Here is a 19,434-nt window from a genome sequence, read left to right as displayed (position 1 = left end):
TAGAACGTTCCTGTCCTTAAATATGAACAATCTATTTAGTTCTTCTTCCAAGTTTTTCAATAAAATTTCATAATTTTCTCCATAGAGGGCTTATACATATTTTATTGTTATTTATGTTATACAGTATTTATTGTTAAGGTAAATGGCGTGTTACTTTATATTTATTTTCAAATAGGAAACAGCCTATATTAGGTTATCAGCCCCTTTTCTTACCGATTTCTAAAAGTTCTTTATCATTCAGGGAGGTTAGTTGTAAACCATCTTTTCATTTCTTTTTTGTCTTTGCTTATTCTAGCTCCCTGAAGGTCTTTTTCATGCCAACACCACACATACATTTTCCAAGATTTCTTGAAAACCTTTATACTTTTATTATAAACTTTAAAATCTCTGATCCATTAGGAATTTATGCTGATGTAAGATATAATGTCTGAATCTAGCTTTCCACCCCTCTCCCCCGTTCCCTAATCATTCCTAAATCATTTACTGGATAGTCCACGTGACTTGAGAGAATTCTTTATCATAGTAACAAATTCTCTTCTATATTTGCAGGTACAGTTCACTTTTCCATTCTATCTCATTAGACTATCTCTTTATGGTCATCCCGTTTTAACTGATATGACTTTATAATATACCGTAATAGCTAGTAGACTCGTATTCTCAATATTTTTCTCTTTCAGAGTTCTTATGCTTATTTCCCCATATGTATGATAGGATCAACTAGTCTCAAAAAACCCTCAGTAAAATTTTTGGCATTTTCATTTTCATTGAGATCATATTAAAATTTTTAATTAACTTAAGGAAAACTGACATTTTGCTTTAGATCATTTTTATCCAAAACATGGTAGGTTCTCCCATTTGTATAAATCTTTGGTGTGCCTCATTAATGTTTTAAAGCTTACTTCACAGAAATCATACCTATTTATTAGTTAGTTATTACTAGGTGTTTTATCTTTTTGTGTTGCTACTGTGAGCTGGGTCTCTTCTGTTATTTACTTACATGGAAACTGTTGATTTCTGCCCCATTACTGAATTTTCTTATAGCTTTTATAGTTTCTGAACTAATTATCTTGGGATTTCCGGAGATTCAATACTATTGTCTGCAAGTAGTAAGTTCACGCCTTTCCTTTCAAGTTACCACAAATCTCTTCCTCTTGCCTTTTTGTGTTGTCTGTATGGATACCTGATAATGGCAATACTGGACACCCCTGTCTTGAGACTGACTTCAGCGAGCATTAGGGTTCTACCGCTGTGCAGCATATTACCTCAAACTCGGTGGCCTAAGACAACATGTATGTCATCTCAAGATTCCATGCACCAGGAGTCCAGGCACAGCTTAGCTGGGTGCTTGGCTCAGGATGTCACAAGGCTGTAGTCAAGGTGTCAGCCAAGCTCTGTTCCTCTTTAAAGCTTGGGTCCTCTTCCAGACCCGGTGCTTGTTTGAACAGCACTCAGTTCCTTGCAGTCATAGAACTGAAGCCCCAGTTTCTTGCTGGCTATCAGCAGGGGGCTGCTGTCAACTCCTAGAAGCTTCTTGCAGTTCTTGGCCATATACCCTCTCACACGGTGGCTTACTTCTTCAAGGCCAGCAGTAGCCTGAATCCTCTTTTAGAGGACCTGGTCAGGTTTATCCAGGATAATCTCCCTTTCCATTAACTCAAAGTCAACTGATTAGAGACCTGAATTGTATCTGCAAAATCCCTTTACCTTTACCATATTCCATTGGTTAGAAGCAACTTACAGGTTTTACCGGCACCTAAGAGAGGGATACCAGGGTGTAGGAATCAGGGAGGACATCTTACTCAGAATTCTGCCTATCATTGATGCTAATGTTTCTAGAGTTTCCCCACCAAGCATGACATTTGCTCTTCATTTTCTATTTATCCTATTTGCTGATTTAAAAAAATTAAGGATGGATGTGGAATTGTGTGAAATGCCTTTTTTTCAATGTCTAAAGAAATAATCACAACTTTTCAACTTAGACCAATCTCCTGATAGGAATCTTCCTTGCATTCCTAAAATAAACTACACTTGGCTGTAATGTTTTGTTATTCATTTAATGTTCTGCTGTGGTCTCCTTGATACTTTTCCTTTTTAAAAATATTTTTGCATCATCAATATTCTTAGGTTTTTGGTCTGGCTTTTCTTTTTCTGTGCCAATGCTGGCAGGTTTCAGATTTAATATTATGGTATCTGCCTTAAAAAAAAAATGGAAACATTTTCTTCTTTTGCAATACTCTTGCATAATTTAAAAAAAAATCACTGGAATTGTCTCTTCCTTAGACTTGGTTGATTTCTCTGTGAAATTGTTCTTGTTTTGCATGCAGCTCTTTGATATTTTTCTAAATGTCTTTAGTATTAATAAAATTTATTTTATAATAAATTTAATTTTAATTTTATATAAACAATAGTTATATTTATAATATTTATAATCTATAATATAAATAATAAATAATATAATATAATTTTTAATTTATAATAAAATTTATACATATTAATTTATAAAATAAATTAGTATTAATTTTTGACTCATGGAACTGAGTTGGTTCAAGAAGACAAAGACTCACAATCCTGTCAGTTTGGCTTTCATTTTCCTCCTTTGGCCACATCAGGAAGTCCGTATTAGCCAAAGATTAAATTCAATCCTCTCATATAGCACTTACTACCTTTCTCGTCCCTTCTTTTAACACCATCCACCCCAATCTCTGTGCTTCTGAAGAGTGAATTGCTCATAGCTCCTGGCTCTCTCCGTTTCTTTTTGTGCTTCTATGCCTTTTCTTCATACTGTGTTATTTCTCTTTTTCCTTTTATCTAGCTACACTTTATCATTTAAGACTGGTGTCAGGAAGCTCTTCTCTGGAAAGCCTCCTTGACCTGGATAAGATACTCCTCCCATACTCTCTTTATATACTGGTTTATAACCATCCCTGTATAAGTCTGTCTCCTTCATTAGGATGTGAGATCCGTGAGGATAAGGACAGTGACTTCTTATAGCCCAAGTAATCTGTGCGACAGGTGCTTAACACATGATTTTTGAGCAAAAGCATGAATGTTAGGGTCGGGGAGGATTTCAAGGTATTGACTTCAAGTATTTGAAGAGTTTTCTTGAGAAAGAGACAAATTCTCTTTTCTACATAAGGTGGTACTAGGTCATGAAATAGAAGTTATTAGGAAGCAGATTTCAGCTTCACATGGGTAAGAATTTTTTTCACCAACGGAATTGTTCAGTGATAAAAGCTCCCTCATGAAGCAGTACTTTTTGTAGTCGAATAATTTAAAGCAGAATCGGAACATCCTTTAGGATGCCATTAAACATCAATTGCATTGTGTTTTCAAGGTTTTTTTCAAGCTGTAATCCTTAGAGCCTCTCTGGTTCCAAAGAGATGCTTCAGGATTGAGGGTGAGATGAGGAGAAAGGAAAAGACTAGACAATCCTCAAATGAAGCTCTGAAGCCCTCCTTCCCCTCAACAACAACAGCTGCTCTGCTGTTTTTGCTTTGTTTTGACATACTGGGTTTCAGCTACAATGTGGTTTGAATAAAGAGTCCCATGGCTGTTTAAAAACATCTGAAAACCACTTGCCCGGCCATTTCACTGCCATATATATATATGTATACACACACACACACACACACACACATATACATATATATAAAATACATATATAAAACCTGTGTGAGTTATATAAATATATATATTTATTTATATATATAACTCACGGTGCCTTGCACATCAGTTAAGGATGCTCAGTCCGTGAGCGCTTCCTGCTGTCTTTGTCTTGCTCTTTTGCCCTTCAGTCCCCTCAAAATCTCTTGCAGAACCTTCACATTCTATTGTTATTTAAAGGATTTATTTCTTCAGCTTTCTTATGAGTTCCATCAAGGAAGGCACTACATGTTTTTCTTCCTGTAGCTCCTGCGGCACCCTAACACTGTATCTCTCCAATAAACCTCTGAACAAAGAAGTAAAGAATTAGTTCCAGCTTTTCTGGCTAAGCAGCTACAGTGGAAACAGAACAGGTTAAAATGATACCCCATGATTAAGGACGCAGAAGGTAATGCAGTAGGAGAATGAAAGCAGTGACTGAGAACATCAAGGACACAACCTGACATGGGCCAGTTAAGTACTCACAGCAAGACTGCATCTCTTGCCTTAATTCAGGCAGATCAGAACCCTTGGTCCACTTTGGTCTAAATTTCTGGTACAGATTTCTTTGAAACATTTTTTTTTTCCCTGCTGAAATAAAGATATTGGAACTATGGACTCTACTTCTTCCTAACGCCATGGTGCTTACTGTCTTCAGCTGTACCTAACATAAGGCTGGCTAACTTTCCAGGACACAAACAAGTTATCTTCACTGAGTAAAGGGAGAAATGTACCACTGCCAAGTCCCATGCCAGGTGGGAGACATCCAGGCACCAGATGCCAAAGACTGATAGTGGTTTTACCTCTAGCCTTTCGTTATAAAAGTCTCTTGTGGTATAATTTAGCGTAGCTCGGTTTGTGTTTTCTCCTACAAGTCTTTTGCTATCACTGTTTTCTTCATTGACGAGACCAGGTTTTTTTCCTTTGGTTTCTAGCAGATACCGGAATTGCTTCTTTCTGTAGAAAGACAGTCAAGGGATGTAGAGAGTTACTAATGAGATTTATTAAAATATGTCTATTTTTTGTTGACTTTCAAGGGAAACATATGCGCTTTGGAATGTCTGCTTCATGAGTTTGAGTTACTCATTTGAACTCAGTTCAATACCCCAATCTTTCTACTAAATAAGCTAGACAACCCAAATTCTTTTGTTTCATAACTACCAAGCATCAACATAAACATCTCAACCATTTCTAAAGTAAAGAAATTCTACCTTAAAGAAATCAATATAAAATTTAAATAATCACAGAGCACAAAACAACCCAGTTAAAGATGTAGTACGCCAAACTTTCTAAGTCATTATCTTTCATAAAGCATATACTACCTCTTATAAATCACACAAATAGTCCGTAATTCCAATGTGCAGCTCAGTAGTATTACTCACAGATAGAAAATGTAATGGGATACTGGTTTAACTTTAGCAAAACCAAAATAAGCAAAACACAAAAACCTCCAAGTATTAGCATATTGGGGCAAGATCCTAGTAGGAGGTAAATAATGAAACTGGAAACTTCATTTGATTATGAAGAACATAAACAGTTCTCGGAGCATCACTGGCATACCCATAAGCCTAGACAGAGCACTGCAACTCATCTCCCATGAAAGTTGATTTCTGGTTTCCACCAGACTTAGGGTGTCTCTAAGTGAAGGGGAATTACTACTTTACTGTAAACTGAACTAAAGACTGGGAAGAGAAGAGGAATGGCTCTTTTAAAATTTTTTCACTTTCTAATTTAAAAGTATAAAACAGCATTTTTAGAAATTTTAAGAAGTACACATTTTGAAAAGTATAAAGAGATGAAAATCACCCATAAATCTATAGCTCATAAATCTATATAAATCTATAACATTATTCACATTCAACATGTTTTTATAGGCTTTTTCTATGAATTTTTGTAAAAAGTTAAGATCATACTAACCATCCAATTTTGTACACTTATTTCTCTTGTGGTATATGTAATAAGTTGTAATAATTTTAGCATGTTTAGCAAACATGTAATAAATATGTAATAATTATAATGCTATATGTAATAAGTATTTTTCTATGTCTTTAAAAGTTAATGCATGAATAAAATTCAGCTGTGATGTTAAATCAGTTTACTTAATCAGGCTCTTGTTTTGGATATTTAGTTGTATCATTTTCTCACTTTTATAAAGAAGAAAGTGAGTAATGTACAGATCTTTACCTGTATTTTCTTTATTGACTTTTTTTTTTTTTAAAGATTTTATTTATTTATTTGACAGAGAGAGATCACAAGTAGGCAGAAAGGCAGGCAGAGAGGCAGGCAGAGAGAGAGGAGGAAGCAGGCTCCCCGCTGAGCAGAGAGCCGGATGTGGGACTTGATCCCAGGACCCTGAGATCATGACCTGAGCCGAAGGCAGCGGCTTAACCCACTGAGCCACCCAGGCGCCCCTCTTTATTGACTTTTTAATTATCAAAGCAATGCATATGTAGTTTTTCTACCACTTACATGTCTTTTCAAATAATCAATTTTTCATTAATTTTATTTTTATTTTTTCTTAAGATTTATTTATTTGAGAGAGAGAGTGTGCTTGCAAGTGGGGAAAGAGGTGGGGGAGGGGGAGAGAATCCTTAAGCAGACTCCCCGCTGAGTGGAGTCCAACGTGAGGCTCAATCTCAGGAACCTGAGCCCATGACCAGAGCCAAAACCAAGAGTCAGACACCCAAAAGACTGAGCCACCTAGGCGCCCCCCATTATTCTGTTTTTAATGTCATTAATTCTTGTAGCTTCGTTCAGGATTATTTTGTTTGTTTGTTTGTTTTCTTTCTAACTTCTTTATTTTCTTTTCCTAACTTCTTTAAGAGTCTCATGCTCTACCGAATGAGCTAGCCAGGCACTGACTCCTAACTTCTTTAGATAAATGTTTAGCTCCGTTCATTTTCAGCCTTTATTCTTCCCTAACTGATGCATTTCAAAGGCTAAAATGTTTTCATTTAGCATCATGTAACTTGATTCCACAAGTTTTGAAATGTGGTATTTTTGTTATATTTCAGTTCAAGGTAATTTCCATTATGAAACTGTCTTTTAACCTGTAGGTTATTTAGAAATATGTATTCTGATTTCCAGATACATGCAGATTTCCTGATTAACACTGAATAATTGAGTTAAAGCTAATTGAATTTTGAACAGAAAACATGGGCTATGTAAATCCTTTGGAATCTGTTGACAATTGCCTTATGGATAGCATTTGGTCAATTTTTATAAATTTCCATGCATGCTTGTAAAGAACATGTGTTCTACAGTTATTGGGGGCAATGTTCTCCGAATGTCCATTAAATCAAATATGTTAATCATGTTGTTCAAGTATTTTATAGCCTTTTTAAATTACTCAAAAATACAGCAAAACTTCCCACTGTAATTGGGGAGTTGTAGTAATGTCAATTTTTGGTTTACAGGTTTTTAAGGCTATGCTAATAGGTGCATATAAATTAAATCAGCAAATTTATCTGAACATTCCTGATGAACTGAATTTATTATTATTTTGAAATGATCCTCTTTATTTCTAGTATTGCTTCCAACCTCAGTCTTTTAGTCCTCAATGGTATTCTGTTTTTATTTTGGTTAGTATTGATGTTGTTATCTTTTTTCACTTTTTAACTTTTAAACTTTATGTAACCTTATGTTCCGATGTGTCCCTTGTAAACAACATATAAATGAACTTCATTTTTTTACTCAATCTGACAATCTTTGGCTTTTAACCAGAACAATTAGTACATTTGCACTTTATCACTGATAACACTGATGGTCATAATTATGAGCTCCCTTGAATTCATGCCCTTTACAATGTGATTCTGCAGCTGAGCTGACTACCTCCATGACAGTATCAGTTCTCAGGCCAGGCCTCAGGAGTCCTTGCATGTTTTTCTCTCTTTAAACCCTGCCTCTCCCATGAAAACAAGCCCTGGCAGATTTCTGGAGCAGGAGAGACCATGTGGAGCAAAGACAACTTGCCCTAAGGCTGCCTGCGAGCAGTTTATAGCTGGCCAACCCCCAAATAAGTGAGAGCCCTGGCTAGATCAGCATAGCTGCCTACCCAACCCACAGGTGGCTGCAGATGCATGAGAACCCCAGGTGAAGGTACAGCCAACCAGCAGACCTGCAGACTCAGGGGAGAAAATGACTCTTATTCTAAGCCACTGACTTGGTACAATTGGAATTGCTGATATAGTCATATTTAGGTTAAATCTGACATTTTTTTTCTTTCAATTTGACCCACACGCTCTATGTTTCGTTTCTCTTTCTCTTCTTTTCCATTTCTCCCCTCCTCCTCCTTATTCGTTTAGAAGCTGTACACTCTTTATTCTTTGGTTACCATAGAAATGAGAACATGCACTCTTAACTTACTAACATCTCAGGTTAATTACTATAGCTCCTTCCTAGATAATACAAGGATCTAGAATACCATATCTTTATCTACCTCCTACACTACACTGTTATAGTGTATGTTAATTCTATATATTTTAAAACTCCAACACATAATTATTGTTGCTTTATACAGTCAATGTTCATTTAGCTTTATCCCACAAATTTGATATTTTTCTTGCTTTTTTTAAAAAAAGATTTTATTTATTTGACAGAGAAAACAGCAAGAGAGGGAACACAAGAAGGGAGAGTGGGAGAGGGAGAAGCAGGCTTTCCACCGAGCAGGGAGCCGGATGCAGGGCTCGATCCCAGGATCCTGGAATCACAACCTGAGCTGAAGGCACAGACACTTAAGGACTGAGCCACACAGGCGCCCCTTCTTGCTCTTTATTTAGGTCTTCTTGCAACTTAGACCATCTTTTTGGGGTCACTTTCCTACTGCTTAATTACAGGTATTATAATTTCTTTTAGTGCAGGAATACTGGTGGGAAACTCTTAGCTTTTGTTATTATTTTGTTTTAAAGTGTCTATTTTATCTTCATTCTTTTTTTTTCTAAGATTTTATTTATTTATTTGACAAAGAGGGTGAGAGAGCACAAGCAGGGGGAGCAGTAGAAGGAGAGGGAGGAGCAATCTTCCTGCAGAGCAGGGAACACGACTCCAGCCTCAATCCCAGGACCCTGGGATCGTGACCTAAGCCATCTGAGCCACCCAGGCACCCTTATTTTATCTTCATTCTTTTTTTTTTTTTTTTGACAGAGAGAAATCACAAGTAGATGGAGAGGCAGGCAGAGAGAGAGAAGGAAGCAGGCTCCCTGCTGAGCAGAGAGCCCGACACGGGACTCGATCCCAGGACCCTGAGATCATGACCTGAGCCGAAGGCAGCGGCTTAACCCACTGAGCCACCCAGGCGCCCTATTTTATCTTCATTCTTAAAAGACATTTTTACTGTGTATAGAATTCTAGGTTGTTGGCAATAACTTCCTTCAGAACGCTGAACATATCATTTATTATCCTGTCTTCTGACTTCCACTGCTGCTGTTGTGAAGTCAATGGGCTGATATGCACTCCTTTAAAGATAATTGCTTTTTTCCTGGTTGTTTTAGAATTTTTCACTTTTATAGTTGGTGCTCTGTTATTTCATTGTGAAGTGACTTGGGGTAGATTTCTTTTAAATGAATAATTTGTAATTGGTTGAGCTTGTCTAATGTATAGATTACTGCATTTCACCAGTTCGAAAAAACTATTTGCCATTATCTTTAAATATTACACTTACTCCACCTTCTTTATTTTATCTTTTTGAAATTCCAATCAAGCAGATTTTAAACCTTTCAACTCACTCTGTCTCCAAATTTCTTAACTGCTTTCCCATATGTTCCTTTCTCCTTGTGCTCCATTCCATAAAATTCCCTCTAGGCTATTTCCTAAATTATAGATTCTCTTTTCAACTAGGTCTAACTGGCTGTTAAGTCTCTTAAGTTTTGATTGTGTTCGTTTCATTTTTCATTTACAGAACTTCCTTGGGTTTCCTTCCAAATCTGATGGATCACTTTTTAAATTTTCTTGTTATTGCCAGATATTTTCAAACTTGTCTATTACATCATGAAATATACTATGCATAGTCGTTTTATAATTCTTAAGAAATAACACCAAAACCCAAAGTATTTGTGGGTCTGTTTCTATAGTCTATGTTTTTTCTGTTAGTTCTTATACATGGTAACTTATTTCCTTATATGCTCCGTTATTTTTACTTTTTTTCCATTGTGTCCTGGTCACTGTCCTTAAAAATTATTTACGGAAATTCTCTGATAGGTTGAAAATAAACTTCCTCCAGAGGGGAGGTGCATTAGATTTTCCCAGGTATCTAGAGAGAGTAACATTTAAACTTTGACATTATTTTAAACTATCTACATATTATGAATTCAGGCTGCAAAACTATATGAGGATTGGCTTTCAGTTACACTTCTTAGAAATAACTTCGCCCCTTTTTTGCTCATACCAAGACAACTTTCCTTCGTAATTCCAGGTGAGAAGAAAGGGAGGTTTATTTCTGACACCATCTTGATGGTATAGCCATGGGGATCCTAGCTTAATTTTGGGAAGATCTCAACTTATATGCATATTTTAGAGGGGGTAATGGGCATTGATTTATAGCCTTCCCTCTTTGCAGCTAACAAAAGCAAAATTTAAGTTCCCCTAAAATGCCTCTAGGTTAAACACAGTTTACATGCTCACCTTACTTCTCAATGTTCTTTCCATAGATCTTGGCCTAGTACTTCTGTACTTTTATGGAGGTTTTTTTTTTAATTTTATCCAAATTTTTAGTTGTTTTTATTGCAAGGAATTATCAAAACAACCTATCTCACCATTATCAAAGAAATCCAATGCATTCTCAATAAGAACTTTCAAACTGTACAAACATACATAGAGTAAAACTTGAAAACCATTCTTTAACCACTCAACCACCACTACTAACATCCACATCCTACCAGATGTGTTCATCTTTTTAGCTCCCTTTCTATGTCTCTGTATTTATACATAAACATTAATTTTGTTGCTTTTAAAAATAACATCAGGTCATAATATAAATGCTCTTTTACACTTTATTTTATTTAATAAACTGTCTGTCTCTGGATCATTTCAGATCAGAACAGAAAATCTACTTTAATCTTTTTTTTCCTTTTTCTTCTTTTTCTATAGTTTTAAAATGACCATAATGTACACAGTATCATATAGATACTACATTTATAGTTTAGAAGTATCATGATTTATTTAACTTTCCCTATTGTTAGGCATTTAATTACTTTCTGAAGTTGGGTTACTACAAACAATAAAATGATCACAGCCTATACCTAAGTTTTTTGTGCCCATGTATGTGCATTTCAATAGGCTATATTCTTAGTACTAGAACTTCTGGGTTCAAAAATATGGCAGATACTGCTAAACTACTTCCTTCACAAGTCTGCCTTGTCTTCCACCAATAGTGTAGAGTACATATTTCTCTGAATAGTAATAAACCCCTATTATTATTAGTTCTTAAATTTTTTAGTCAATCCCATTAACTAAAATGAAATCTTATTGTTTTAATTTAATTTTTACTTCTCTTTTAAAGTGAGTTGGATCATTTTTTACAATATTTGGCCTTTGTGTGTGTGTGTGTAAAGTCTCTATATCCTTTGCTTTTACTTTCATGTTGATTGTCTTTTTCTTACTAAATTTGTAGGACTTCTTAAATCTGTTAAATGTGTTGCAAATACATTCTCCCTCTCTGTTCATGTCTTTTGAATGTCTTTTGAATTTATGATGTCTTTTATCATACAAAAGTTTTAAATTTTTGTGAGCTAAATGTGTCAAAACTTAGAAAGTATTAGAAAAGTATAGTAGAATATTTTTATAAATTTGAGGTGATGAATGCCTTCCTAGGATACAAAAATTATCTTGTTCAGCTTACTGAGATACCATACTGGGATTGTTGATTAGAATGTCAATAACTACATGATTTAATTAAAATAAATTGACATTTTCGGGGCGGGTGGTTGGGTGGCTCAGTTTTTAAGTATCTGCCTTCAGCTCAAGTCATGATCCCAGGGTCCTGGGATCAAGGCGGGAAGCCTGCTTCTCCCTCTCCCACTCTCCTTTCTTGTTACCTCTCTCACTGTCTTCTCTGTCAAATAAATAAATAAAATCTTAAAAAAATAAATTGACATTTTTTTAAGCCTCAGAATTCATGTAACTCAATGTACATCTTTCCATTTTTAGACCTTTTTAAAATTCCTATTTCACTGTTTACTTCATAGTTACATTGTATCAGATGGGTTTCCTGATATTTTATTATTTTTATTGTCTCGATAAATGGGATACTTTTCTAATACTATTTTCAAGAATTTATTATTTTAATGAAGAAATGCCAATTATTTTTTAAGCTAATATAGTATCTGGTTTCCTTGTTATATATTCTGATTAGCTATTAAAAAAAGTTTAATACTTGAGTTCTTGGATTTTCCTTAGAAACTTGTTATAAAGAGTCTATTTTTGCTTTTACTAGTCAACTATTCTTTTTTATTTCTTTAAAAGTTGCTTTAGCTTTACAAATTTCTTGACTCCATTTTCTTGTCTATGACTTTGATTGAGGTTAAACATCTTTTTTTAAGTTTAAAGGCACTTGTATTTTGTTTTCTGAGAAACTGGTTCTCCTGTTTCTTTGTGTTTCCTATTTCAAATGGGTAAAATTTGGGCTCATTACTTTCTAATTTTATGATATGACTAGAGAAAGTGATCTGTTTAAGTATGTTTTTTGGGAACCATGGAGTTTTTCTTTGAGTTTAATATATGTCCAATTTTTGTAGACATTTCATAGGTGTTTGAGTAGAATTTGTTTCAAATTGGGAATAAGAATCTGGCAATAAAATTATAAATACATTTATTTGATAAAATGCATTAACTATTATTCAAATCCTCCATAGAAGTAGCACACAGATTTCCATTTTGGGGGGTACAAATTACAAATTTGTAATTGTAAATTCTATAACCACGTTCTGGGGACAGGAGTGGGGAACTTCCTGATCCCCCATGTAGTGAGAGTGGTATGACCCTGGAGGCTGCAACTGGGATGACAGTCTCCTGATCAGCTAGCTCCCTGAGCAGAGGTTGGCAGTTTCCTTGGTGGGCTGGTTCTGTGGTATCATTCTGGGAGTCATGAGACTGCTTCCCTGGCCCTTCCGATGATTTTACAGACAATGAATTCCTTGTATATCAGTCATTTTCTACTTATTCTACCAGAGAGAATTCTCTTATCTATAACTAAATCACGAAAGACATAGCATCCTTAACTTTTGTCCTTCTATCCATGCACATTTTCTCAGTGTGTTCTGTCAGGTATAACTCTTCTAAGTATTTTTCAAATTATCCTCTTCTCCACTCTCACTGTCTTAGAGTTCATGCCTTCAAAATCTCCCTCCTGGACTATAATGAGCCTCTTTTTTTTTTTTTTTTTGGTCACACCCCAATTTATTAGTGTAAAATGTTATTCAACAATCTTGGTTTCTTCTTCAACTTTGCTCTTCTATTATCATCCCATGCTTTCTTTTTTTCCTCTCTCACCATAGCACATACCCTCCCCAACATCCACCATCCAGCCACGTCATCCCTCCCACCCCCTCCCCTTCAGCACCCCTCAGTTTGTTTCCTGAGATTAAGAGTCTCTTATGGTTTATCTCCTTCTTTGGGTAAATCTTGTTTCATTTTTCCCTCCCTTCCCCTATGATCCTCCATCTTGTTTCTCAATTCCTCTTATCAGGGAGATCATATGATAATTGTCTTTCTCTGATTGACTTATTTCGCTCAGCATTAATACCCTCTAGTTCCATTCACATTATTGCAATGACAAGATTTTGTTTTTTTAATGACTGCATAGTATTCCATCATATATATAGAATATATATATATATATATATATAAATATATATATATACTACATCTTCTTTATCCATTCATCTGTTGATGGACATCTAGGCTCTTTCCATAGTTTGGCTATTGTGGACACTGCTGCTATAAACATTTGGGTGCAAGTGCCTCTTCATTGGTCTCCAGTCCTTCCATCTCGGCCTACTCAAATGGCAGCCTTCCTAGAATGTACATCTAATCACATGACTGTTGTGTCTAATCCAAAGCCCAAGTATTCAATTTTGTTTCGAATGGATTGCAAAACTCTTCAAAAATCAGACCAAAATCTTCTAGCTTCATTTCTGTTCACTATTCACAATTATCCCATGCTCCAATTACTCTAAACTTGTTACAATTTTTTGCACCTTTGCAGATCTCCTTCCCCTATATCCTGTACCTGAAAAACTCATTTCTGAAGCGCTAGATAAAATTTTATCTTCTCTGTGAAGTTTTCCCTTACACTCTTCCAAATTGCTGTTGGTCTCTCCTACACTCCTACAGCCCTCTCTGAAATCTGAAGCATTCACATTATACTTACATATATCTTTATATTTACATATATCTTTAAATTATTAGTTTATAAGTCACACAAGAGCAAGAATTTTGTCTTATTCATTTTTATACCCCAACACTTGGAAGAGGGCAAGTCATAAGACAAATTTAGTATCAGTGTTTGTGGGATGCACAAGTGGCAGTTAAGAGGTATGTGGAATTTATCCCTCTTTTCTAGTGCAACAGAAATTTCATAAAAATGATAGAAATTAAAGATTACCTGACATCACCCAGAATTGAAATCAGACGGTACTGGGGTAACTCAGAAGATGCGACATGTGCTAAGATTCCAAAGAGCCTTTCAGCCATTATCATATCATTCTGTGTCACCTGAAGAGATACAATGGAGAGGGGTCAAAATGACACTGCCTCTAGCTTGATACAATTCACACAATTCCAAAGAATTTCTAAGTATTTTCTTGTAGCCCGGGGAAGTACCTTCTCCTGGGCTGCAAGAGAGAGTTCTCATTGATATTTCTTTCTTCCCGAACTTAATTGAAATGAAGATGTACAAATGTGGCTTGTAGTGATGGAGGATGACCGAGGTGACGAGTTCACTCTGACTCAAAGCAATGTTCCCTGAGAATTATACTTGAGGCAACTTAAATTCTTAATGAATTTTTTTCAGAAATCCTACAGCTTCTTGGAGTAGAATGATTTAGGGGGAAAATTCTCAAGTGTCAATGGAATAGATTCACTGTAATAATGTGTCAAAGGTAAGCCAAGATCTTGTTCATACCTTGCTTCTGTAAGAATAACATGTCCCTTTCTGAGAGATGGAATATGAGATAAGCAAGGATACTCCTGTTCATTCTAAAATTATGTCTACCTTGCTCTCCACAAGGAACAACGGTCAGAGGTATTCTTTTTAAGGGCTTATCCCCATGTTAATCAAGAAGGTATTAAAAGCTAAAAGTGGGGCCTAGATTAATATCTGGGGCTATTTTCTTTAATATAAGATGTGGTTGCTTGTCCTTGCATTTTAAATACTATTCATTTGTCTACATAATCAATAGTTCCCAAACAGGGGCAATTTTGGCCCCTAGGGAACATTTGACGATGTCTGGAGACATTTTTGGTTATGACAGCTGGCAGAGGGGAGCTACTAGAGACTAGAGGGTTGAAGCCAGGGGTGCTGCTAAACATCCTCATTGCACAGGACAGCCCCCACAACAAAGGACTACCTGGCCCCAAATGTCAACAGAGCTGAGGTGGAGAAACCCTGGTATAGTCAAATGTTGGAACTTAAAAACATTCACTAATACTAGCTGTAATACATTTCACAGGCCTGCTCCAAAAAATAAACCCACAATTCCCAAGCATCTTACACACATGACTCAGTGCAGTCTCACACTTTGCCCAAGACCTTCAGAGTTAAGGAGGCTGCTGTTGCTCAGATCTTTCCTTCCGCTGACAATGAAGTTACTTGGTCTAACATAGTCACCTAGTGGCCAGTGCAGGCCACTACTCTATCTTTTCTTCTTGATGCACACAATTCAAATTTAGTTCTTCCGCAAGCAATATTATTCTCTCTCATATACGAAGAGATGTAGATATATAGGATAATATTACTACATATTGTCAAGGTTGAGATAAGCAGCTTTATTTTAGACTGTTAATAAAGGGTCAAATATCCTGGGCATTGACATTTTAGGAAATTTTAAATCAGAAGAAGTTATATTGATATTTGATATTTGATATATTGATATTTTAAATTAGAAGAAGTTATATTGGTTCTTTATAATTCTTCTTTATTTATGTAATTATACTGCACCATTCCTCCTATTTCAAGGTTCTATCATACTTAGTACATCTCTAGTAGTGATCCATGTCTGGGTAAATATACTACTGAGGTTAATGGGGTCAACAGTTTGGCCATTAATGAAGGAAACACTCACCCATAGTCAAAATCACTATTCTACTTCCAGACCAAGGTAGCTTTGGAAAACTTTGGGACTAATTATTAGGTCTGATCAATGACTCACAACCTCTCTGGGAAGTACCAAGAGGATACACAAGAGTACACAAGACTGAAACAAAATCTCTTGGGAACTAGCTGGAGAAATTAGTAGTCTGAAGGTTCCAGATTTGTCCCACATTTTACTCATGAGCCTACCATGGTTGATGCTAATTTCACTTGTACACTGACTCGGAGATCTCCAGTCTCTTAACATTCTACTAGATTTTTAGAATGCTAGGCCAGAGGTACTTATAGAGCATCAGCTACAGGGAAATACAGTTGCTATTATCATCATGCTGGCAAATTTGATTATAGCTCATTTTACAATAAGGAGGTCTTCTGACTTTAAGAGATAATTGTAATAATATTAACAGTCATATTAGAGAACTTCTTTCTTTGGAGGATTATTTAAATTCAGTGCAGGAGTTCCATAGGAGAGGAAGAGGTAGTTTCTCTCCTTTCTTCCAAAATAGTATTTAGAGAACATGGTCTTGGATAGCAGGAAAATTATTCCTGAGACAAGCTTAGCAAAATCAATCTGAAAATTAACCTCTCACTAATAATATTCCAGCCCTGAGTTATACAGAGCAGGTAATCCAGAGGCCGCTGTTACAAGCTATTAACAAAATAGTGCAGACACTTCCATACGCTTGTTTTACTTCCTTTTTTCCCCTAATTTTTACTTTCTCTTCTTTTGCCTTTCTTCCTTATTTCTCCTTCTCATCTTTTCTTTTAAAATTATTCTTCTTTCCCTGCATACATTCTTTTTTTTTCTTTTCTCACTTTATTCCTCCCTCTACCATGACTTTATCAGCTGACCTTTGCATACTACTTCCCCATCCTTCTCATGTGTCTGGCAGTTTGCAAAACACTTTGAAGAATACTAAGATCATACTACCTACATAGGTGTTCTTTTTTTATTTTCCCTGAACTGTCATCCTACCAATATTTTACTTTTCTGAATGTTTACAAGGAACAGTAAAAGCATTTGCTATTCACCATGATTTGGCTGTTATTTTTAAAGTCTGTTTAGTGCTTTAGAAGTTTTTTGATTGATCTTTAGCTTTTTAACATTGTAAATGTCAAGATTTGGGGAAAATCCATAATATCTCTCAAAAGTTCTTTCATGATTACTGAATTTCCTGACCATTATTATGGCTACTTCTCCTAAAAAGGAATATTTTGATTCTACAGCTAGCTTATATTTGGCTTACCTCTGTTCCATTTATTTTCTGCATACTAAAATGGCTCAGCCTAAACAGTACGTAGTATTTCCAGAGTGTGAAATTGACAACTGGATTTCCTTGCGGATCAATTGTCAACTGGTCGACACGGCGCAGTTGAGCTAGGGCATTAAACTGCTGCAGCATGACAAGATTTGTTTCCTTGAATTTAAGGTGCTGCAACAATAAAACACAAGAAAGAGCTGAACATTGAATTTAACCATCTTAAAATATTAACATTAAAGCTTCAGTGACCATTCCTCAAGAAGTCTGTAAACTTTAGGTTTAACTAGTATGTTTTCAATTATATTAAACCAACTGCATCTACCAAATTTACTTAATTTTAGTCCATCTGATACATCACTGATGAAATCCATTAATCCACCCAGTATTGAATTCAAAGTGATTCCCCATCTGCAAAGGATGTCCCCCATTTACTAGCAAACTAAGCTCCTCAAAATTAAATAAATATACAATAATTCAGACTTTCAGGCATTACGATGATTTTACATGATTTATACTGAAATTGAATCTACAAAGGAAAGATTAGAAACAAAACTTTGAACTTTATGAATACAGGACTCACGATGGTTCTGAGAAGAACTGATTAGTTGTTATTACCTGTATCTTGCCAATTACTATTCAGGCTAGTTAAACTGGCCATGGGACAAGAAAATCACTAAAACTGAAATGCTACTGTAAGTGTTCTTTTGTAACTGGATGCTCTTTTCTGAACATATTGTCTCCATTTCCATCTGTCCTCTTTAGTGAGGATAAGGTGGCAAAAGAAAAATAACTAAAAGAGGGCAGGTGAAGGAAATCACTTGGCTAACAGAGAAAAACACAACAATAATAAAAACTCAAGGGAGAACTCACAGTCTGCAAATAACGTACTAATAAGTAATGTATTAGTACCAAAAACAGCTAATTGGAAAAACTCAAAAAAGCTAATTTCTCAACTTTATTTTTTTAAAAATTCAATTCTAGTATAGCTAACATACAGTATTATATTAGATTGAGGTGTACAATACAGTGATTCAACAATTCTGTACATTACTCAGTGCCCATCACAGTAAGAGCACTCACAATCCCTTTCACCTCTCTGGTAGCCATGTTTGTTCTCTATAGTTAAGAGTCTTTTTTTGCCTTTATATATATCACATAAATCCTTATATATGTGATATATATAATAATATATATACTATATTATGTGATATATATATATTATATAATGTGATATATATAATAATACTCCACACAGTAGAGTATTATTCAGTCATAAAAAGAAAGAAATCTTGCCATTTTTAACACACACACACACACATCCATTCTTCTGTGGACTGACATCTTCTTTATCCATTCATCTGTGGATGGACACTTGGACTGTTTCCATAGTATGGCTATTATAAATAATGCTGCAATAAATATAGCAATGCATATATCTTTTCAAATTAGTCTCTTCATATTCTTTGAGTAAATACCTAGTAGTGCAATTCTAGATAGTAGAATGGTTCTATTTTTAACTTTTGGAGAATTCTCCATACTTCCTCGCACAGTGGCTCCAAATTTGCATTCCCACCAGCCCTGCACAAGCCTTCATTCCTTTTTCCTCACATCCTAGCCAACACCTTTGTTTCTTGTCTTTTTGATTTTAGCCATTCTGACAGGTGTGAGGTGATATCTCATTGTGTTTTTGATTGCATTTCCCTGCTGATGAGTAATGTTGAGCATCTTTTCATGTGTCTATTGGCCATCTGCTTGTCTTTGGAGAAATGTCTGTTCATGTCTTCTGCCCATTTTTTAATTAGATTATTTGTGTATCTGGTGTTGGGTTGTATAAATTCTTTATACATTTTGGATACTGACCCTTTCCTGGATGTCATTTGCAAATATCTTCTCCCATTCAGTAGGTTGCCTTTTAGTTTTGTTGATTGTTTCCTTTTTTGTGCAGAAGCTTTTTATTTTTATGTATTCCCAGCAGTTTACTCCCAATAAATATAAATAGCATATTTGTGTATTCCCAGTAGTTTATTTTTGCCTTGCCTCAAGAGACCTATCTAGAAAGAAGTTGCTTCAGCCAATGTAAATTAAGTTACTGCCTTTGTTCTCTTCTAGGATTTTTATGGTTTCAGGTCTCACATTTAGGTCCTGAATCCATTTTTGAGTTTATTCTTGTTTATAGCATTAAGAAAGTGGTCCAGTTTCATTCTTTTGCATGTAGCTATCTAGTTT

At 35.4% G+C, this 19,434-nt stretch overlaps 1 protein-coding gene across 6 annotated transcripts in view; it reads right to left on the bottom strand.

Annotated features, from left to right (window-relative positions):
- Window positions 1–19,434, bottom strand: part of LRRC49 (leucine rich repeat containing 49) — a 163,296-nt gene that overhangs the window by 5,156 nt on the left and 138,706 nt on the right. For all 6 annotated transcript variants that reach the window (XM_032342599.1, XM_032342601.1, XM_032342602.1 and 3 more), the window contains 3 exons: window positions 17,194–17,379; window positions 14,240–14,349; window positions 4,446–4,599 (listed from right to left, as the gene is read on the bottom strand). In XM_032342599.1, the coding sequence (XP_032198490.1) occupies window positions 4,446–4,599; window positions 14,240–14,349; window positions 17,194–17,379 (450 nt within the window). The remainder of the gene's footprint in view (window positions 1–4,445; window positions 4,600–14,239; window positions 14,350–17,193; window positions 17,380–19,434) is intronic.

This window comes from Mustela erminea, chromosome 5, assembly GCF_009829155.1.
Source record: "Mustela erminea isolate mMusErm1 chromosome 5, mMusErm1.Pri, whole genome shotgun sequence".
Lineage (NCBI taxonomy): Eukaryota > Metazoa > Chordata > Mammalia > Carnivora > Mustelidae > Mustela > Mustela erminea.
Note: the sequence above shows the minus strand (reverse complement) of the source record. Positions and strands in the feature narration are given on the sequence as shown.